Source organism: Tachypleus tridentatus, chromosome 13, assembly GCF_004210375.1.
Source record: "Tachypleus tridentatus isolate NWPU-2018 chromosome 13, ASM421037v1, whole genome shotgun sequence".
Taxonomy (NCBI): domain Eukaryota; kingdom Metazoa; phylum Arthropoda; class Merostomata; order Xiphosura; family Limulidae; genus Tachypleus; species Tachypleus tridentatus.
In genome coordinates this window covers 170,092,424-170,113,535 of record NC_134837.1, presented here as the reverse complement: position 1 = coordinate 170,113,535, position 21,112 = coordinate 170,092,424, and the positions used below count along the sequence as shown (strand labels likewise).

At 32.6% G+C, this 21,112-nt stretch overlaps 1 protein-coding gene across 4 annotated transcripts in view; it reads left to right on the top strand.

Moving 5' to 3' along the window:
• The window catches only part of LOC143238572 (urease subunit alpha-like), a 62,282-nt gene extending 41,531 nt beyond the window's left edge, over positions 1-20,751 (top strand). For all 4 annotated transcript variants that reach the window (XM_076478924.1, XM_076478923.1, XM_076478927.1 and 1 more), the window contains exons 14-23: positions 427-476; positions 1,648-1,720; positions 2,679-2,760; positions 6,217-6,461; positions 12,560-12,674; positions 14,394-14,582; positions 15,821-15,920; positions 16,222-16,328; positions 17,361-17,484; positions 19,307-20,751. In XM_076478924.1, coding sequence (XP_076335039.1) covers positions 427-476; positions 1,648-1,720; positions 2,679-2,760; positions 6,217-6,461; positions 12,560-12,674; positions 14,394-14,582; positions 15,821-15,920; positions 16,222-16,328; positions 17,361-17,484; positions 19,307-19,428 — 1,207 coding nt within the window. In that variant the 3' untranslated portion in view covers positions 19,429-20,751. The remainder of the gene's footprint in view (positions 1-426; positions 477-1,647; positions 1,721-2,678; positions 2,761-6,216; positions 6,462-12,559; positions 12,675-14,393; positions 14,583-15,820; positions 15,921-16,221; positions 16,329-17,360; positions 17,485-19,306) is intronic.
• Positions 20,752-21,112: the final 361 nt, after the last annotated feature.

Here is a 21,112-nt window from a genome sequence, read left to right as displayed (position 1 = left end):
ATGTTGCTTATGAAGAAGCTTTGTTATAATTTTGAGATGAAGCTTATGTTTAAGTTATGACTTTGAAATACATGGTTGCTATTAAACTTGCACTGTTCTTGCACTTTTCACAAGTACATTAAAGTTTATTTCAACTTAAAAACTATGCAGAATACTCCCCAAGTGAAACATAGATAGTAAGTAGTCCTGCAGACTTGTAATGCTGGAAACTGGATGTCAATGCTTGCAGGGTACACATCTAAGATAGTCCATTGTGTAGCTTTGTGCTTAAATACAAACAAACGAATAAATATGCAGAACATGTGGATTGAAAAAAATTATAAAAATTAGTTGTTTTACTTTGGTGTGATACATCAAATTTTGTTTATGTATTTCATTGGTTGTTAGGTATCATGTATCAAACTGTATTTGTTATGTATTTTACAGGTTGATGATTCAGAGTACAGATGACTTTCCTTTGAACTTTGGATTTACAGGTAAAATATTATCCATATTGCTTTTGAATATTTGTCAATATTTAATTTTATAGTCTTACTTCTGATATGTTTTAATATTATTACCTCTCATCCACTTTTATCCTGTTAGTAAACAAAATTTGAGTATAATTACACATTTGAACATTATGGCTTCTTTTATCCAATAAGAATAGAAGTTATTTTGAGGGTCATAATTTTAACTTTTTTTTTTGTAATATTTCCTAAGGGTGAATTTATACTATGTAACAACTAGCAGTTTAACAGTTGCAAGTAGTTCAAGTTCTCTCTGTGTGTAAAGTATATGATGTTTTTAAATTGTTTTGGGAGAAATATCTTAATCCATCCATAATCTCAACCTATGGTTGGCATTCCAGATAATGTGTGCTTTCTTACTTGATGTTTTAATAACAATCTGAAATGCTTGTAATTATTTCATTTATTATACCCTACATGAGGTGTTAATGAAAATGCCCATTTTACATACTTTAAATTATAACATTGCTGAAGGGTTAGGATGCTTGACTCGTAATCTGAGGGTCACGGGTTTGAATACCCATTGCACCAAATATGTTTGCCCTTTCAGCCATGGAAGCATTATAATGTGATGGTCAATCTCGCAATTCATTGGTAAAAGAGTAGCCCAAGAGTTGATGGTGGGTGATGATCACTAGCTGCCTTCCCTTTAGTCTTATACTGCTAAATTAGGGAAAAGTAGTGCAGATAGTAAACATGTTGCTTTGCACAAAAATTATTAAAAACCAACAAACAAACATCAAGTTCACTTCACAGGGTTTACTTTAAATTACTGAAGATATCAATACTTGTAAATTATGCTTACTTTAACACTATCAGGATGTGATAATATTGGATTTTCTTTATTCATTTCTTTTCTGTTTCTATGTTTCTTTTTCAATTTTTCATATTTTTAACAACAGAATACAATTGCTTCACGAGGTTCTTGTGTGAAATTATATAAATTTTTCTTAAAGCGAATACTAAGAACTGAGAATAATAATAAAAGATTAAAGAATATTATAAAGTTAAATTTACTTTCAATTATTTTAATAAAATACTTTCAGAATTTCTACCTGACCCAAACTCATTGTCCAAAATCAGATGTAAATATTATGGCTCATATCCATTTTAATGCCACTATTATTTTGTTTTATAGGAAAAGGTAACACATCTCGTTCTGAAGGAATTTCTGTTGAACTTGTAGAGCAGATAGAAGCTGGAGCTATTGGGTGAGTTGTTTTAACGACCTGTTTTTTTGAAATTTCTAAATGCTCTTTAGGGTGCTTTTCATTTATTAAGAAAATAAGAGTGACTGTTAAAATTCCGGTAATTAAATCATATTCTACAGATTAGAATACACTAGTATATAAAGTTCCTTACAGGAGTGCCTTATAAAAGTTTTTACCAGCTTAGTATTTGTTTTAGAAACAGCATGCAGACAAGGAAACAAAATGTTTAGGCTTCAGATATTCTTATCCTAGATTCATTACAAGTTATAAACAGTAAAACTGATATGTGATGGATAAATACCAAGGATAAACTTTTCCTAATTAAAAAAAACAACAAAAACTTTTATTAAAGAGGTATAGTAATCGGTCTTTTTGTTTTTTGTTTTTACTACGATTATAATTTTTCAGAGAGGTCATTCATTATGTGTCTGAAATTACAAATGTTTCCTTTAAAATTGAACAAATTAATAAAGTAAGGTCTTTGTTATTGCTTGTGTGTGATTTTTATTATGTATATACAGAAATACCAGTTTCCTAAAATTAAATTTTCTTGCAATATAAATTCGTTTTTTTGCACAAACAAGTTGAAATGACTTTGTGTTTGAAGCAAAGAGAAAGATTTAACTTGTAGGAAATATTTTGATGTTTCAATGAAATTTCATTTGAAGTTACTTCTCTCTTTTTTTTTTTTTGGTGGTAAATGTATATTACGTTACTGAAAGGAGAATCTAAGTTACATTATTTGTATAGAGAGAAAGAGTAAAGTATATGAGAGTGACAACTCTCTTAAGATGTTTCTAACAAAGTGTGAAAATAAAAGTTGTGTTAACCATGGTACTGTTTTATATTTCTTCGTGTAAACACCAAGAGATAAGTGTGCTTTAAAACTATTTATTTCTCTTCTCTGTTATGCTTAACAAATTTTCAAAATATAACTAAAGAGGATTTTTTTTTTCAGATTAAAACTCCATGAAGACTGGGGTTCAACACCTTCAGCAGTTGACCACTGCCTCCGTGTTGCAGAGGAGTGTGATGTTCAGGTATAGTCACACATTTGATAAAATCATATGTAAGAATTTGCTAAAATCATAAGTAACATTTTGATCAGCTTAAAGCCTCTCACTAACAATGCGCTATTTTGACAGCTTTTCCATTTTGTGTTTTGTTCAATAATTTTCTGTAGTTCAGTACTGTAACTTTGTAATTTTTATTACAGAAGTGATAACTTAGCAAGTTCACTGAACCTGTAGTTAGTGGGATTATATTAATTTTTTTCCATGTTATTCTTAATTTATGCATTTTAGATGCAATATGAGAGAGATGTAAAAACAGCGTTAGAGGTCTGTTTATTTTTATCTCCTGCAATTCATCACTTAAGGGGTCTTTTATTAATACCAGAACTCATCAGTTTTTCTGAAAGATGAGAGATTTTGAATCCAAAATGGATAAATTAAAAGAAGTGTGAAAAACAAAACATTGCCAGTTAACATTATTTCTGTCACAAATTTTAGACTTGCTGGCTTATAATTCCACTTGTTTTAGGTATTTAAAGCATAACTTTTAAAGTATTCTACCTCGTGTGTAAGTAACATTTCAGAGATTTTGTTTCTAATCGTTCAACCCAACAGAGGAATTCTAGTATTAAACAAAAGCCTTTATGATTAGTAATTTGTGGGAGGCAACTGAAAGATAGACTTGCTCATTTGTAAAGTCTTATATATTACTATAAAAATTTCCTTTTCTTTCAATTTGAATATTTTTTATTAATTCTAAAAATATTTGTGTTACAAAAATTGATATAATATTCTTTTGTTAACCTCATTTGTATGTAACTTATCACTACTAATCCAGCTCAAATATGGAGTTCTTGATTGACAAATCTTATCTGGAATAATGAAAATAGAACAGTAAAATATTTTGTAAATTTCTTTTTTATTATTTGAAAACTTGTTCTGAGATCCCTTTGTACAAGATTTTCTAGTTACAGTTCCAGAATGTGGCAGTTTCAATAGTTCTACTGTTTTATGATATACTCAATGGATGATTAGCTTGAAAAGAAATACTGAAATAAATTTGTTGAACATAATGGTATTCTTAAAGTATTGTAAGGAATTGATAACAAATCGGATCTGTTTTGATACACAAACATTTTATGGTTTGTGAACCTTATCCATCTTAATGTTAAGCACAAAGAGGTTCCACATATTTGGACATCGGGAGTATCTCATCAATACATAAATATTTGTCTCAAACTTTATATATTGAGCATGTACTAAACCTAAACGCTAGCTACCTTTAACATTAGAATGATTAGATTTATAATTGATCAAGTAACGGTTCTATACTTGTACGAACAGTTAATCTTGCAGTAACTCAAATTGTAATTCAAACTAAATCTATAACATAGTAACGCTGTATTCTATAAAATTTTTTCAAACTAAATCTATAACATAGTAACGCTGTATTATATAAAATTTATTCAAACTAAATCTATAACATAGTAACGCTGTATTCTATAAAATTTATTCAAACTAAATCTATAATATAGTAACGCTGTATTTTATACAATTTATTCAAACTAAATCTATAGCATAGTAACGCTGTATTCTATACAATGTATTCTTCTTTACTTAAAAAAAAGTTAGGAGGAAGGAAAATAAACTTACTAGTTTCTGAGACGTCTTGATAGTCATTACAAAATACAGTAACGTGTAAGTTTCTCATAATGATAAACGGGGATTAATATTTGTTGGACCTACTTTAAGCTCAAATTAGGTGTAGTCTGTTGTAGAATAAAGGCTAATCAAGGGTGGTGAATCATAGTGACGAGTTAATTGAGATAGTTAGAATACGAATTATTTGTATTCTCACAAATTTCTCAAGAGAGAGAGGAAATGATAACGAAAATAAAAAATGAAAAAACGATGATGAAGGGAGGGTTTTTTAATATTTCATAGTGGTCTGCAAGGCGTTGTGAATGTTTTTTGCTCAGCGCTATTAAATAAAAAAAAGTATTATGCCACGCATTTAGTTCAGATAAAATGCAGACTTGCTTACTATGTAGATTTAATATAAATTATTATGATTTAATTTCAAGTGTGGAGTTACTTTGTGTTTATTTTTTTTGTTACCTACAGTCTCACTTAGTATTTAGTTATAGCCATAAATACGATATCCTAGATAGATGTAATGTTTACTTCTAATCATAATGGAGTTACGGTTAGTTGAACTGTAAGTACAATTACAAAACTATTAGTTGCTTAATTATATCTGTAGGTAAGATCAATTCTAGTGTTAAGCCACTTGAAACTTAGTTGTATGCAACTTTACAGGAGTTGTGTATGTTATGTTAAAATGTTTGAAGCGTCATTACATTGTTATGATCCACGTGCCCAACTTGACAACTGTACATCATTCTTGTTGCCTCTCAGAATAGATTCCATTTCAAAAGGCTGTGTGAGGTCGTTTTGTCTAAAACATACCCTTCTTACCTGATATATTTCCATAAGCAACCTTACGAGGACGACGGTCTATAATACAGTCCTACTACTCAGAAATTCGTAGGAGCGATGTTCGGTGATTCGATGGGTGTGGTTTTATAAAGTACACCACAGATATCTTACTCATTCTTCATCTGTTTGAAGTTGGAAGTTTTGGACACGTATAGAAGGAACCTTTGTACACGTGATTTTTGACGCTTTTCCAGATGTTACCCTTCTTTATTGCATTGTTACCTGGAGCACATGATGACTTTTGCCTTTGAATTTTGTGTTCATGGACCATTCAAAAAACTTCATTTACTCACTATGACTTGGAATGAGTTGTCTCAGGTCTCTTTATGGCTGGACTTGGTGCCTAAAGTTGATAAATATCCATTTGTTTTTCGATACCATTAGGTACTTTAAATCCTAAATATATTTGTGATCTGAGTGTATGAATATTTTGTATTGAACGAGACTGTTATATATACTCGTATACTTTCAACAGCAATCTTCTTTATTTTTTTGGACGACGTCAGTCTCCTTACCTAACACTGAATAATGTCAAACACAGATCTGTAGTGTGTTTCTACATTTATTCTGAGTTTTTGTTAATGTCAGATTAACCCATTACAGTTGTTGTAGATTGTCCCTAGTGCAGATATTAATAAATACTTAATACGAATATGCTGAAAAAATTCTCAATTGTTGTTAATGCGAAATACTCTTTGTAATAAATCAGTTAATATGTTATTTAATTTTTTTTATGGCTAACACATCTGTTCAACGAAATCATCATTAACTGTCCACTAAAATGTGCGTGTGCTATTTGTTTGTTACTCTTAAACTCGCTTTTGGCACTTGCGTTAGTAAAGTAACTCTACAGCTCAAAATCTTTATAAGAGAAAATATAGTTTATAAAATTATAAAAAAAAGGAAAAGGTCTTGGGAAAATGTTCATTTCTTGGTTTGTTACAGAGTGAAGTTCATACGGGCCTTTTTCTTGGTTTGTTATAGATTATGATTCATACGGACACGCTAAATGAATCGTCTTGTGTTGAGCAAACGATCGAAGCTTTCAAGGGTCGAACTATTCATACGTATCACAGCGAGGGGGCAGGAGGAGGTCATGCACCCGACATCTTAAGGGTATGTGGAGAATCCAATGTCTTGCCATCTTCTACCAACCCAACAAGACCTTTCACAAGAAACACTATAGACGAACATATGGATATGCTGATGGTGTGTCACCATCTGGATAAGTATGTGTGATATTGCTGGGTTTAAAGATTAGCAGAGTGTAGCACATAAATAAGGGGGAGGGAAGAACCGTTGTTCTACTTTATACAGATGGTAAATCTTTAATTGTTCAGTGTTGATTCAAATTACTTCTCATGTTTGTATATCATGACGAAGCTGATTGCACGTAATAACATACATAAGGGAGAGAGAAGGCTACAAATATAGCTTTTAAAAATTTTGCTTGTGTTCTGGAACCTGGTGTGATGATCTGTAAAAATATAGCCAAATTTATCCTAAGATGATAAATATTTTAACACGCGTGGAAGCTAGTAGCCTAAAACGCAAGCGCAGTATAATTTTGGCTCTATTTGCAAACTATTTTAAGAACCAATTCAAGAATTATTTATGTATGAAATCTTTAGGCTCTGTGCTTATTAATATTAACTTCTAATGAAAACAGATCATAAATAAGAATTCATTCAATAATGAATATAGATAATCTAATATAGAGTTCTTATTTTTTAAGATTAAAATAAGTTTACTTATCAGTTGGGTGCTACCGTTAATAACGGATTTTTGGCCTTAATATTTCACGAAGTTAAATGCACTTCGCTAATAATGCAAAATAATCGTTATGTAAAGTATATATAGATTGTAATTTACAAATGTTTATTTCGTGCATTATTTCGAAGTTTCGTTTCTTAAAAAAAAACTTGTCATTAGTGCATGCATGATTTATGCAATCTTCCCTAGAATGCTTTGTAATCAATGAAAGTCTATTAAACGACACAGACTGTGTAAGTTTACATCTAACATAAACTACTATAACACGTGTTACTGTGTATCTATAAAATGACGTTATTTATTGAGGTCTTTACATGAGCTGGAGGTTACATTCCAGAGAAGCACAGTGATACTTAGCCATCCATAGAGCAGCTCAAAATTATTTTACAAACTAGCAATGAAAGTGAATTACAGACATCAGAAGCCATTGTCATGTGATTTAGATAACCCTACCCTCAACACTAGAGAACAAACTCTTTGTCTCTGAAGCTTGGTTATCATGAACCACGGTAGTTTCATAATAGGATTCGTCCATGAATTTCACATAAGTTCTAACAGAGCAGAGGTCGGCACGGCCAGATGGTTAGAGGGGGGCTTGAGTCGTAATATAAGAGATGCAGGTTCGAATCTCCGTCACATCAAACATGCTTGCCCTTTCAGCCGTGGGGGCGTTATAATGTTACGGTCAATTTCGCTGTTCGTTGGTAAAAGAGCAGCACAAGAGATTGCGGTGAGTGGTAATGACTAGCTACCTTCCCTCTAGTCTTACACTGCTAAATTAGAGACAGCTAACGCAGATAACCCTCGAGTAGCTTTGCGCGAAATTAAAAACAAACAAACAAAAATATATTAGAACATACGAGCAAAAAGCAGACTTGTTCTCGAAACAACACTAAATATTTTCTATCTCAGTGGCTAAGGCTGCTAAAATATTGATAGCAATAATAATGAAACACATTGATTTTTCCGATATTTAAACAAAATTCAAAATTCATACATTTCTTTTTCATATCGTTGTTGTTTTGTAAGCCTACCGAAAAAATGGCTTTGAATATTTTATTCAAACCAGGCCAAACGTACTAGAAAAAATAAGACAACAAAAAAACTCCTGCGCAGGTCATCGGACTATTTTTGGGTTGATTTTTTGAAAGAGATTTTATCAGTTTTCTTATTGTTGCTGGCCAAGTTTCTCTTCGCAACCATTGAAGCTTTGAAGCCTATAGCTGAAATAACTAGGCATATTGCGTTAAAATCTGTGAGCATCTACTAAACAACGACCTGTGAAGGCTGTAGAGCTGTTTATAAGTTGATTATTGAAAGTCGAAATTTACATCTAAAGTCTTCCAAGTTCTTTTTCGCTATCGATACAAATTCTTTGAAGCCATTCAAACATCCCAAAAATGTAAAAGCCAACATATTAGTCAGAAACGGCCATCTGATGTCACAGCGACATATCTGCGGACTTACAACGCTGGAATCGGGGTTTCGATACCGTGGTGGCCAAAGCACTGATAACCCATTGTGTTTCCTTGTACTTAACTTCAAATAAACAAACAAAATAGTCAGAAACAATAAGTTTTACTGAACCATGTGTATGTTTTAAACAGTGGCTCTAGCCTTATTACAGATTTAAAAGCCGCAACAGTGAAAACGGGTACGAATGTTTTAATGAAGCCTGGACAATAATAATTAATTCAGTTTTGAGTATGTCACAGACTAGTTTGAACATTAATTAAAGCGCCTTCGTTTTTTCGTCTTGAAGAATTTATTTTAAATCTTTCACTTTTCGCCATTGAAAAAATTTGGTGTAATTTGTGTGACTTGTAACACATTAATTGGAAACTGACATGTTGAGGATTCTTCATTTCTCTAGTTCGATGTTGCACTTTGTTTCCACGTGGTAAATTTTATGTGACTATTTCAGTGTGTTTTCTGACAGTAGACGATTACTATAGTAAATTTCTCTACTCTTGTGAGTGGTGATGTATTATACTGCTTTTCATACTTTGTTTAAATTGTGAGTATCTTATTATTAATATTTTTGTTTCACAAGCCTACAGCAAAATCGAATGGGTATTTTACACCAAAATCTAGACAGATATACTATGGCCAGGTGGTTAAGGCACTCGACTCGTAATCCATGGGTCGCGAGTTCGAATCCCAGTCACACCAAACATGCTTGCCCTTTCAGCCTTGGGGGCGTTATAATGTGCGGTCAATCCCACTATTCGTCGGTAAAAGAGTAGCCCAAGAGTTGGCGATAGGTAATGATGATTAGCTGCCTTCCCTCTAGTTTTACACTGCTAAATTAGGGACGGCTAGCGTAGATAGACCTCGTGTAGCTTTGTGCGAAATTTAAAACAAACCCAAACCAGACACACCATATGAAATGCTGAGAATGGCCATGACTTATTTAAAAGAGTTGATTATTTTTCATTACTATAGTTTACTTGCTGGCTATAACTACATAATGCATATGACGTTGTTGTGAGTAACTTACTTTGTATTCGACGCTTGTTAAACACGAGTTTATACGAACTCACCTGACTCAGAAATAACAGTTGGGTAGAATAAAGTCTATGCAACAATTAAAATATTAAAAACACGTAACATTCCACTGACTGCGTATGTACAGACGTAGCTTGCAATTTATTCTTTATAAATGGACATGAAATCTTATTAAATGAGGTAATTAAAAATTGTTTATTTAAAAAAGGAGATAGGGATCGTCAAAAAGAGCAGAAATAAGTTGAGTCAAAATATAACAATTAAATCTCAAGCCTACAACTAAAAAGTAAACAAAATAGACTGAAAATATTGTATACATTTTTTATTTCTCAAGTTACAAATCCTAGGCATGTTTACAGTACTTATAATTTTAGTGATGTCAAAATAGGGACTTGTATGTTGACAAAATAATGTAGACACTATTCCCAGCCTAGTTTCAATATACTTTGAGCACCTAGTTGTAAACACGAAACTATAATATTTGTATTTTGATTCAGTTTGTGTATGTACTTTTCTAGTGATCCGTGTTCCCCCTTTTTAAATTAACAATTTTTAATTATCTTTTAGAATCGAGTAACTGGAAGACGAAAAAATAGTCCAATAAAATCAATTGTGATGTTCATGGTGATAACAATAACTGATAATAACAAATCAAATGTATAATAAAATTGTACAGTTAATAATCAAAGTATTGATTCTGTAAGCAAAATAACCAATTAACTTGCTGAAAGAGAACAAATTACTGAAGTAATTGGGTAGTGTCGAAGGCATTTAATTCGACTTTAACTATTCTCATTTATTTAACAACACAGATGGAGCGGGCAGCGTATGTTTGTCCCTAACATGTGTGGATGACAGCGGGCAGTATATTATAGTGTTATCAGAAACATTAAGATTCGGAATTTCATGCGGACACAGTGGAAAAAGAAAGTACTGTTCCGTATTTGTTTCTTCAGTTGAGATTTAGAGCTGCAAGATAGTGGACTAGTAATCAGTACCATGAATAGTATTGTGAATTAATTTCTCAGCATGAGAAGATTTGTTTAGACAAAGCATGTCTTTCTCCAGCACGAGCTTCACATCTAGTAGATTTTATTCTCTAACCAAGGTCTTTCGACTTTTGATGAATCAAATGAAGAATCATTTCTGAAAATACAACTGTTGCATTATATAACTAGTTACCTTTTATTTATATGTATAAAAATGTGTGTGTGTGTATGTATGTATTACTTGGTTCGACGTAGGCCTCTTACCAAATAACAAGAACTGACCTATCAATTACCTTTTCACATGTGTTATAATACGGGCTTCTAAGAACATTCTTTAATGTGTAAAGAAAACAAACAACAAAATCAGATGGAGGAAAAACTGTTTTAAATCCATCTGACGTAATAAAATATTAATATATTTTTTTCCCGTTCGTTTTAATATCTATTTCCTTAGTAACATTGTGTTTTGGTCATTTAATGAACAGTCAGAAGAATTTCATACTAATAATAATAATTCGGTGCCATTTTATCCAAACGCTGTTTTAGTTGACATTAATACTGACGTGTTTAGTTCAACTCGTTAAGAGTAAAACGTGCAGGATCTATTTTTTTTAAAAACGGAGCTACGAACTGAACTTGCTTCAGATAAATTTCCAAACGGGTAAAGAAAACCAAAACCCCATTAACACGTAAGGTTCTTTAGCAAATGTTAAACTAACATATGATTAACTGTGGCACAGTTTCTGTGTTTTATGAAATCCTGTATTAGTTCTTTACTTGACAGGCTTGTTTATCAGGGTGTAAAGAACTGTTAAGCCTAGTTGTGCACAGAAACTCACGTATTAAACATTTATAAGAAACACACTGCAAGCAACTGTACTCTCCGTTAAGTTGGACGTATATATTTACATATTAATAAATGTGTACACTAGAAAAATACTGTGACTAATTGTATGAATATGTACTTAAACCAATAAGAAGTGACTTGCAAGGAAAATCTGTATAATTATACAGATTATAATTGTTTAGTACTGTGTTGTATGTACATGTAACTACTTTTCACGTTGTGGATGGATATTGACCAAAATTGGTATGGAGGTTCACTAGGCCCGTGCTTCGGATACATGGAATATTGTGGTTTCACGTTTTATGCTTGGCAGTTTTTATAGGCGTTTTGTTGTCACTACTTCACTTCTCTTGATCTTCGCCAAAATTTGGTAAAAAGGTTCACTAGTTCAATGAGTAGATACATGAAAATATGCGATTTCGCAATTTTTATGAGCATTTTTGCGTTATTCATAATCATATAAGGGAAGTAACTTTTCACGTTCTAAGGTGATCTTTCATTAATCACAAAGCTACTTCTATCTCGGGGACCTGTACCCCGGCTGGTTCTCTATATCTTTACGACAGGCGAAAACATCACTGCAGAATCTTGTTTTTATTCGCTGTATGAATAATAGACTCCTGCAGTTTTAAACGTAGCTGTGTTAAACTACACAGTTTCTTCTAAAGCTGGACAAAACAACTCTTAATAACTTTATCATCTTCCATACAATCCTATAGTTGTGGGAGTGGGCTAATAACAAATTAGGGCTTATTAAACACAGTTTAAATCTTAGCTTTTTTTTCTTAATTCAAAATGTTTGAATTCAGTTATATCAAGATAACACTAAATAATCATTCTTTGAAGACATTCTTTGTAGCATTTAAACATGGAATAGCATTTATATAGAGAATCATACTTTTATTAGAATAACTTACAATGACGTATTATTACGAAAATTAATAGCTGCTGTTTTTCGTCAGTCGACTAAAGGTAATAAATTAAAGATTTCATTTTTTTAATGAGACGTATCTAACCAGATAATCTTTATTGTTTGTATTTTGTTACATGAATATATTTAAGTGAACTTCAGGTACAAAAAGTTATGCAATTGTTTGAGTTTTATTTTTGTAAGTTACTTAATAATTTGGGAGCAGTGGCTGGAATATTGTTTCTTCTTTACCAAGATTCTATTTATGTTTACTAAAGTACTTTAAACTTTTAATATTAGAAATTTAAAAGAAGACGTTGCTTTTGCGGAATCTCGTATTCGAGCGGAAACTATTGCTGCTGAGGATATCTTGCACGATATTGGCGCCATTAGCATGATCAGTTCTGACTCTCAAGTAAGTATGTTGGTAAATTTTATTTGTTGATTGTTAGTGTGTTGTTAGTCTACATAGGTAGACTCTTGGTTAAATGTATAGTTAGTCTACATAGGTAGACTCTTGGTTAAATGTATAGTTAGTCTACATAGGTAGACTCTCGGTTAAATGTATAGTTAGCCTACGTAGGTAGACTCTCGGTTAAATGTATAGTTAGCCTACGTAGGTAGACTCTCAGTTAAATGTATAGTTAGTCTACGCAGATAGCCTCGCGGTTAAATGTATAGTTAGTCTACGTAGATAGCCTCGCGGTTAAATGTATAGTTAGTCTACATAGGTAGTCTCGCGGTTAAATGTATAGTTAGTCTACGTAGGTAGACTTTCAGTTAAATGTGTAGTTTACTTATGTATGTTGACTTTCAAGCAGGTAAATGTAGAGTTAGGGTTAGACTACCTAGGGTGGAAAGCGATTTTTTTTTTACTTTGTAGTAAATACACGTTCATCATTTTATCTACTTATTTCGGTGACATTCTACTGAGAGGAGAAATTCTCTTTGAATAAAGTATTTTCCCAACAAGACCTAAGTGAAACTTTAAAGGGCAGTTGGAACTGAATGTTAAATAATTCATTAGAAGTCGATAATAAAATCGAACAAAAGATAAAACTATAGCACTTGATGTTTATCATATGGTACAACAGCACATGTCATTAAGTAAAGGCCTGGCATGGCCAGGTGAGTTGAGGCGTTCGACTCGTAATCTAAGGGTCACGGATTCGAATCCCCGTCGCGCCAAACAAGCTTGTCCTTTCAGCCGTGGGGGCGTTACACCGTGACGATCAATCCCACTATTCGTTGGTGAAAGAGTAGCCCAAGAGTTGGCGGTGGGTGGTGATGACTAGCTGCCTTCCCTCTAGTCTTACACTGCTAAATTAGGGACGGCTAGCACAGATAACCCTCGAGTAGCTTTGCGCGAAATTTAAAACAAACAAACCAAACTAAAATTTGTGTTATTTCTCGTGTTGTTTTTCACGTAATTGTGTTACCTACCTTTACAATGTGAAATAATTCAATAAACTATTACTTTTTTAATGCTAACATAAATAACGTATTGCACCTGAAATGAATTATGATAATTTAATTTAATTACTAAATAGTCAGTTTGGGGAACACATTTACAGAAAGTGAGGTTCAATGAAATCAATACGTATAATCACAGAAGAAGGTTTATTTTCTTGTTGTTTTGTGGATCGTTCAAAATGGAATATAAATATAATTTATAAAATGCCTTAAAGCGGCTACCATGGGTAATTTTGAAAGCATTTAAACTCAAACTCTCTTCTAATTTAAATGTTGCCTGTTCAAATGCAAACTTAGCGAGAAGTTGTACGCTTATAGCAGACGGTATAGTGTAGCCGTTCGTATCAGTCAGTATTTCTATCCATATGAATATGTAGTACAAGCAATGGAATGTTTAATAACATATGCAATTAAAAATATCTTTTGATCAAAAATGTTTTAAGTAAGTTTCATTAAAACATATAATGTGATATTTCTCTTCAGAATTTAGTTAAAATGTGTGTATGAAAAATGAATGAAACCAGATCAGTTTTAGAGACTAAAAGAGAGAATTACTAGGTTTTCCTGGATGAAATAAGAGACTGAAATATATTTAAAATATAAAAGGACCAAAAATCCAAGAAGAACATTCAATTCTAAATGACCAATCTTAAAATTTCAGGCCATGGGAAGAATTGGAGAAATCATCACCAGGACCTGGCAGACAGCAGACAAAATGAAATGTCAGCGAGGCCGCCTACCGGAAGAAAAAGGAAGTAACGACAATTTTAGAGTCAAGAGGTACATCGCGAAATACACTATTAATCCTGCTATCGCCCATGGTATGAGTGAACTGATTGGTTCGGTCCAGGTGAGTTTAGGATCAGAACATCCTTACATGTAAGTGCCAAGGTTACTTTTTGAAATGCTTGAATTGTGTCCATCATTTACGAATTGTTTAGTTTAGCGTTTTTTTTTTGTTTAGTTTAAGTTGGTATTGGAAGAAAACGCAGACTCGCTGTATGCTTTATGTTAACCTTGCTAACCCTTTAGTTAACCCTTAACCTTTAGCTAAGTCCACATCTCAAGAAACGTACTACTAGTGCTTATTTAGCTATTTTACACAAGTGTTAACGAAAGGAGTATTGTATGTGGTCATTATCTTAAAGTGATTTTAAACAGTACATGTGCTTTATACTGAATACACAGTGCACAATCTGAAAGTGACATGTTTGTGAATTAGTCATTCTAAAATAGTGCGCGCTATTAATTTAGCGTGTGTAATGTATACTGTTATTTTAGAATACAGTGAATGTTGCCAATTTCAAATATATTAAGCACTCCGGTACTGTGACCTTAGTTATTGTAGGATACAATGGATGCTGTTAATCTAAGGTACAGTACCAATACACGCTGTGATGGTGATGTTTTTAGTCATTCTGAAATACACTATATGCTGTTGATCTGAAATACACAAATAAGTGTATTCATGGTGTATTTGAATCATACAGGAAAAGTATATATTGTGGCTGCCTCGTCGAATACACGATAATATTCTGGTCATAAGGACTTATGAAAAAAAAAAAAACATACTAATCTATCGCCCACACTATTTGGGATATCTAGTATGAGTGAGCCCTTTCGTCCAATCTCAATGGTCGTCAAGGATACGGCAATATTATATCATCAGCTAGTTTAACAAGTAACTTACATAGTGCTTATAAGTTAACTCTTAAGGTTATTATTTTCTCTAGTTTTATAAAGCATATACAACCGAGTGATTAGAGACGCTTGACTTGCAATCTGAGAGTTTCAGGTTCGAATCCCCATTCCAACAAACATGCTTGTACTTTCAGTCTTGGGACCATTTTAATGAAACAGTCAATCCTACTATTCATTGGTAGAAGAGTAGCTCAAGAGTTGGCGGTGGTTGGTGATGACTAGCTGCCTTCTCTTTAGTCTTTAACTGTTAAATTAGGTAGGGTTGACGCAGATAGCCCTCGTGTAGCTTTGTGTGAAATTCAAAACTAAACCAAAATGAAAAGCTACAGTTGTGGATGGTTAATGTAAACTAATCGAATTTTCTTTTTTGTAAAATATTTTTCTTAGAAAGGAAAATTAGCTGATCTGGTTCTTTGGAAACCTGCTTTTTTCGGAGCGAAGCCTGAAATTATTATAAAGGGTGGACAAATAGCCTGGGCACAGATGGGTGAGTATATTTTGTCCATGTAAAAGGGGAGGGAGGGAAGCAACTTCTGTACATTTTCAACGAGGAAATTCCGTTATTGTACTCAAATACCATATAACAAATGTATAACTTGTTTCTTTCAATTAAATTAACAATTAAAGCTGTTTAATTTAATTAATTTACAATGCAATTATTATAATATTTGAAAAGTATGCTGATGTTTCTTAATTAACTGGTAGTCTTGCAATGGCTAAGTAACTCTACTGGCTTGCAAAATGATATATTAATTTATTCAGGAACTTGATAAATGTTTGATGAACAGGAATGCCGAATGCTTCCATTCCTACACCACAACCAGTCAAGCAAAGGAAGATGTTTGGTGCTTATGGAAATTCGGTTGCCAGCAATTCAGTGGTATTTGTATCTAAGGTGAGAAAATGATTTTCCCTGTATATTTTTTTTACTACATATATTTTGGAAGTGGACCTTATTCCCTTTCCCCATACGAAGTCATAAGTATCGCTTTCAAATCCGCGGGTTGAATCATGCCGCACCAAAACTTGCTTGTCCTTGCAGCCGTGGGGGCGTTATAATGTGATGGTCAATCCCATTCCCATTATTTGCTGGTAAAAGAGTAACTCAAGAGTTGGCGGTCTAGTCTTACACTGCTAAATTATGGGTAACTAACGCAGATAACCCTCGTGTAGCTTTTCGCGAAATTCCAAAACAAACAATCTTTAGCGAGTCATAAAAATGAATTCGAAACTCAGAACTACACTGACCACGTAGAAATACTGAAACCATTACTATAATGGTTCCAGAGAACGTATTCCTAAAGGCAGACTTTTAAGTGTTCGACCGTTTACATATAAATTTACAGGTAATGGTGCAAAATATTTCTTAATAAAACAATCCCTAATGTACCGTAATGTACCGGCATTAGAACGTCGAAACTAATTTATCACTTGTACCTTTTGTTCGGTACAAAGATGCTTGCATTTGACATAATTTTTTCTCTGATTATATGCCATAATACTTGTTTTAACATCCATAAGCTTGTTTCGTTCTTGCATTTGGTAAGATTAACAAAGTTGCAAAGGAAGAAATGTAAATAGCTTAAGAAAAAATACGTAACTACAATGTACGCTATAGACCCCTCGTGGGGTAAACAAGCTGCAAAAATATACATAATAATTTCGTTACTTTTAATTAAATAATTTTATATCCCTTAGACTATGCGAAAACGTGGTTTTACTTTTTTCTTTGAACTTGACATTTGACCCTACGTCCTACCAAGGATGCTTAATTATTGACGTACAAACAGTGTGTATGTGTATATATATGTATATTATTATTATTGTTGTGTATATTCAATAAGTCATGGTATTTCTGTTGGAATATATGTGGTTTGGTGATTAGACTTTTGTTTAAACGTGTGACTATGTTTCTTGATGGAGAAAGCTTTCAGTGGAAAATGGAATTGTTCAGAATTATGGAGTTCGAAAGAAACCAGTACCAGTAACGGGATGTCGCCAGTTGACAAAGAAAGACATGATATTGAACGACTACTTGCCACGAATAACAGGTGGGTCTTTAAATTAGCCAATAGCAAATTCTTCTTAAAACATTAAAGCACATTGAGCAAAGAAAATTCACTAGTAGATTTGCTTTTCATAACTTAAAAATTGAAATATTCATTTACTTATAAATAAATAAAAATACACGTGGAATGTTTATACATAATATTTAGCAAAAATACAAATATCTCCATAAAGTCTTAAAAATTTTCTTCAAACATAATAATTTGGAACGAAATGCATTTTAAATTTTGAAAATAATGTTGCAAAAATAGTTTCCGAGAAGCTGGGGAAATCGTACGTTTGAAACTGTAAATAAACACATGACAGTCCAAACTTCCTTCAAAGTTTTGCTGAAATATTTTACAAGTAGATTTATTAGTTATGGCAGAATGAAGGACTTGACATATTCTGGAATAAAATTATAAGAGTCGCTTAGATTCAAGGAATAGTAATTCTAGTATACTGGCCTTATGAGTTTAAGTAATTCTAACTTCACACTAATGTTCATAAATTAATACATTTCTACGTTAGGTAGGACGTCTACTGGTAGAAAATGACTTTAGATATGATACTTTTCTAACGATTTCAACAGTAAAAAATATGTTATTTACATAAGTGAGACAGGCTTGGCTCCTGATTCCTACCCTATCAATCCTAGCTCTATGGTGGGAGGCTTGATTTCAAACTTACAATACTTTGGGAAATGAGGCGTGTTTCATCACTGAAAATACGTAATAGGATATCAGCATTATGAAATATAATATTTATTGGAAGTAACGCTATATCGGTTACTGATCATACAGTAGTTAACCCAAGAGGCTGCATCGATTACTCATAATACAGTACATCATTCGTATTTTGCGATATTTTTGGACGTTTTTGACACTACTTCTGCTCCTCTTGATGGATATTCACGAAATCAGACATGAAGATTTGTTGGGTTCATGTGCAGGTATGTGTAAGTTTAATGTTTCACATTTTGTTTTGCATTTTTATAGACGTTTTTGCGTTTTTCGTAATATTACATATAAAAATAGCAACTTTTCATATCTTAAGATAACCTTTTATTAATAATGAATTTACGTAACTTCCGTCCAGGGGAAGGACACTCCAGCTGGCAGTGTAATAAAATATCTTGCACAGAGATTTGTTTTTTATCTGATAATGCAATTTAAATCCTTTTGGTGAAAATAACTGACATATTAATTTAATATCACGCAACGTCTGGCACTTCTAACCATAAATGCTTCGACTTCTAATAAAATCTGCAAAAGAAAACGTTTCGTCGTATTGAAAATAAATCGTGCGATTATTGGAGTCAGTGAAGTGGCATGCACACATTTGGGATTAGGGCCTTGGGTTTGGTAATATTATATAATTAAAGATTTATCTACCATCTGGTAAGTTATTCACTTGTTTTCTTTTCTTTTTGATTGCGTTACGTCAGGAAGACTGAGAATAAACATTGATCTTAAGCTACGAATGATATTAGATGGTGTGAAACCTGGCTATGAATAATATAAGCTGGTGTGAAACCTGTATCTTTATCGGGTGTATATCTGCTTCCGAGTTAAGAAAAAGAAAAAAAAAAACATTGTAGAATTTTAAAGGCGTATATGAATATATTGTTATCGGCAATCTTCGATTGTGGAATACACATAAGTTTCTTATGGAGTTTCTAATTATCTGACTTAAGAACATCTGGTTTATGAAAACTGCTTCATTTCAACCTTTTATTTTTGTAATCCGTAACAGTTAAATGTGACATGCTTTTTTAGAATAACGATTACTAAATCGGATTTATACGTTATTTTTGTTTTTTTACAGTGGATCCTTATTCGTACCAGGTTCACATTATCGAAGATCGCAATGGAAAGGAACACGTGGAGCTATTAACATGCAATCCAGCGGACAAACTGGCTCTTGCCCAACTTTATTATTTGTTTTAATACGACCTTCCGACCGGTTTTCATTAAGCTTCAGATCGGTTTCCTGAAACTAAGTTTGGAGCTTCGACAGCAGAAATTGATAATATTAAGTAAGAAACTTTCATAGTTGTTTAAAACTTGTCATTCCTGAAATTTATCAGGTTCTACTTCGTGTTTTGATATCTGCAGATGACACAAAGCCGAGAGAGCAAGTGTATTAGACTACCTTTCGGGTCGTTTCGCTTGTACTGTCACCTTTTTTTTTGTACTTTCTTTTATTTTGACACAAAATACGTCAGTTAGTAAGAGTTATTTCCAAATTAAATTCGAATATTGCAAGAAGTAGTATTTTATTTCAAAAATCAGAGCGTCAAACCTGAACATAAGTTGCGCCACCTTCACTGGAATAAATGTTTACTCTTTTCCTTAAACTAAACCGAGGAGACACTCTGCAACAAAATTGTTGTATTATCTAATCAGCTTATTTACATCGTTTAATTAGATACATCTCAGTTTCGCCCTAAACAATTTTTTTTAGCTTGATCGACTCTCTATTTAATGTTTTATGCCGACTTGCACAATAGTGACGTCTTTAGAATATATTCCAAGTAGACGTAATTTTACGTATAATTATTCTCTACTGTTGCATGAATGTGTCTTCATCTATATTACTATATTTTTATTTGTAATAAACACAATAAAAATCGACACCTGTTTAAAAAAAATAGATAAAGAAGATATACTTTGAACACATATTTGATATCATTAACGAGAAAAATGTGTTTTACTAAGTAAAATAAATAACTATTTTCTAGAGAATCCTTGATTTAAAAAAAAAAAGTTAAACTGTACTGAGTCAGTAAGGTTAAATAAACAGGGTCTCGACTCTCGAAAACCTTGCAAGAGATGGCGCTATTAACATGTTTACCTATGTGCTGTTCAACGATAATATAATTTTGTAATAAATTGATTCAGTATTTGGATTAAAAAGTAATAATTTAAGTAACGATCAAACGATACATAAGTGCGTCAAAAATTGGTGTTAGTTAGCGAGTAACTCTTAAAATTACAAAACATTAATGTATTATTTAAATTTTGAAACTTAAGAAATGTCACTGAATAGTAGTTTCACGTTTCGCTGCTGAAATCTATTAACACGTTTATTAAAGTGCCGATTTTTTCTACACTGATTGTTATACACTAACAATATAGCAGATAATAAAGTGAAGGCTGTAGTTTCTTCTACAGTTATCAGGATTAAAAATGATTTTTTTTAAGTGCAATGACACATGAGTAGTATTTTCGTTTCAAATGGTTTGTTTCCAAATAAATTTCAAACCATTAGTATCGGTGTTCTTTTCTTTTCTATACACAATTTTACGACAAACATAAGTTAATGTAGGAATGGCATGGCCATGAATTAAAATATAAATTAAAGACATGCTTCTAAATTTGAATTTTGCGCAAAGCTACACGAGGGCTATCTGCGCTAGCCGTTTCTAAGTTAGTAGTGTAAGACTAGAGGGAAGGCACCACCCACCGTCAACTCTTGGGCTTCTCTTTTACCAACGAATAGTGAGATGGGCCATAACATTATTACACCCACACGACTGAAAAGGGCGAGCATATTTGGCGTGATGGGGATTCGAACCCGAAATTCTCCGATTACAAGTGAACGTACACGTAGGAACTTGTTTCCTTGTAT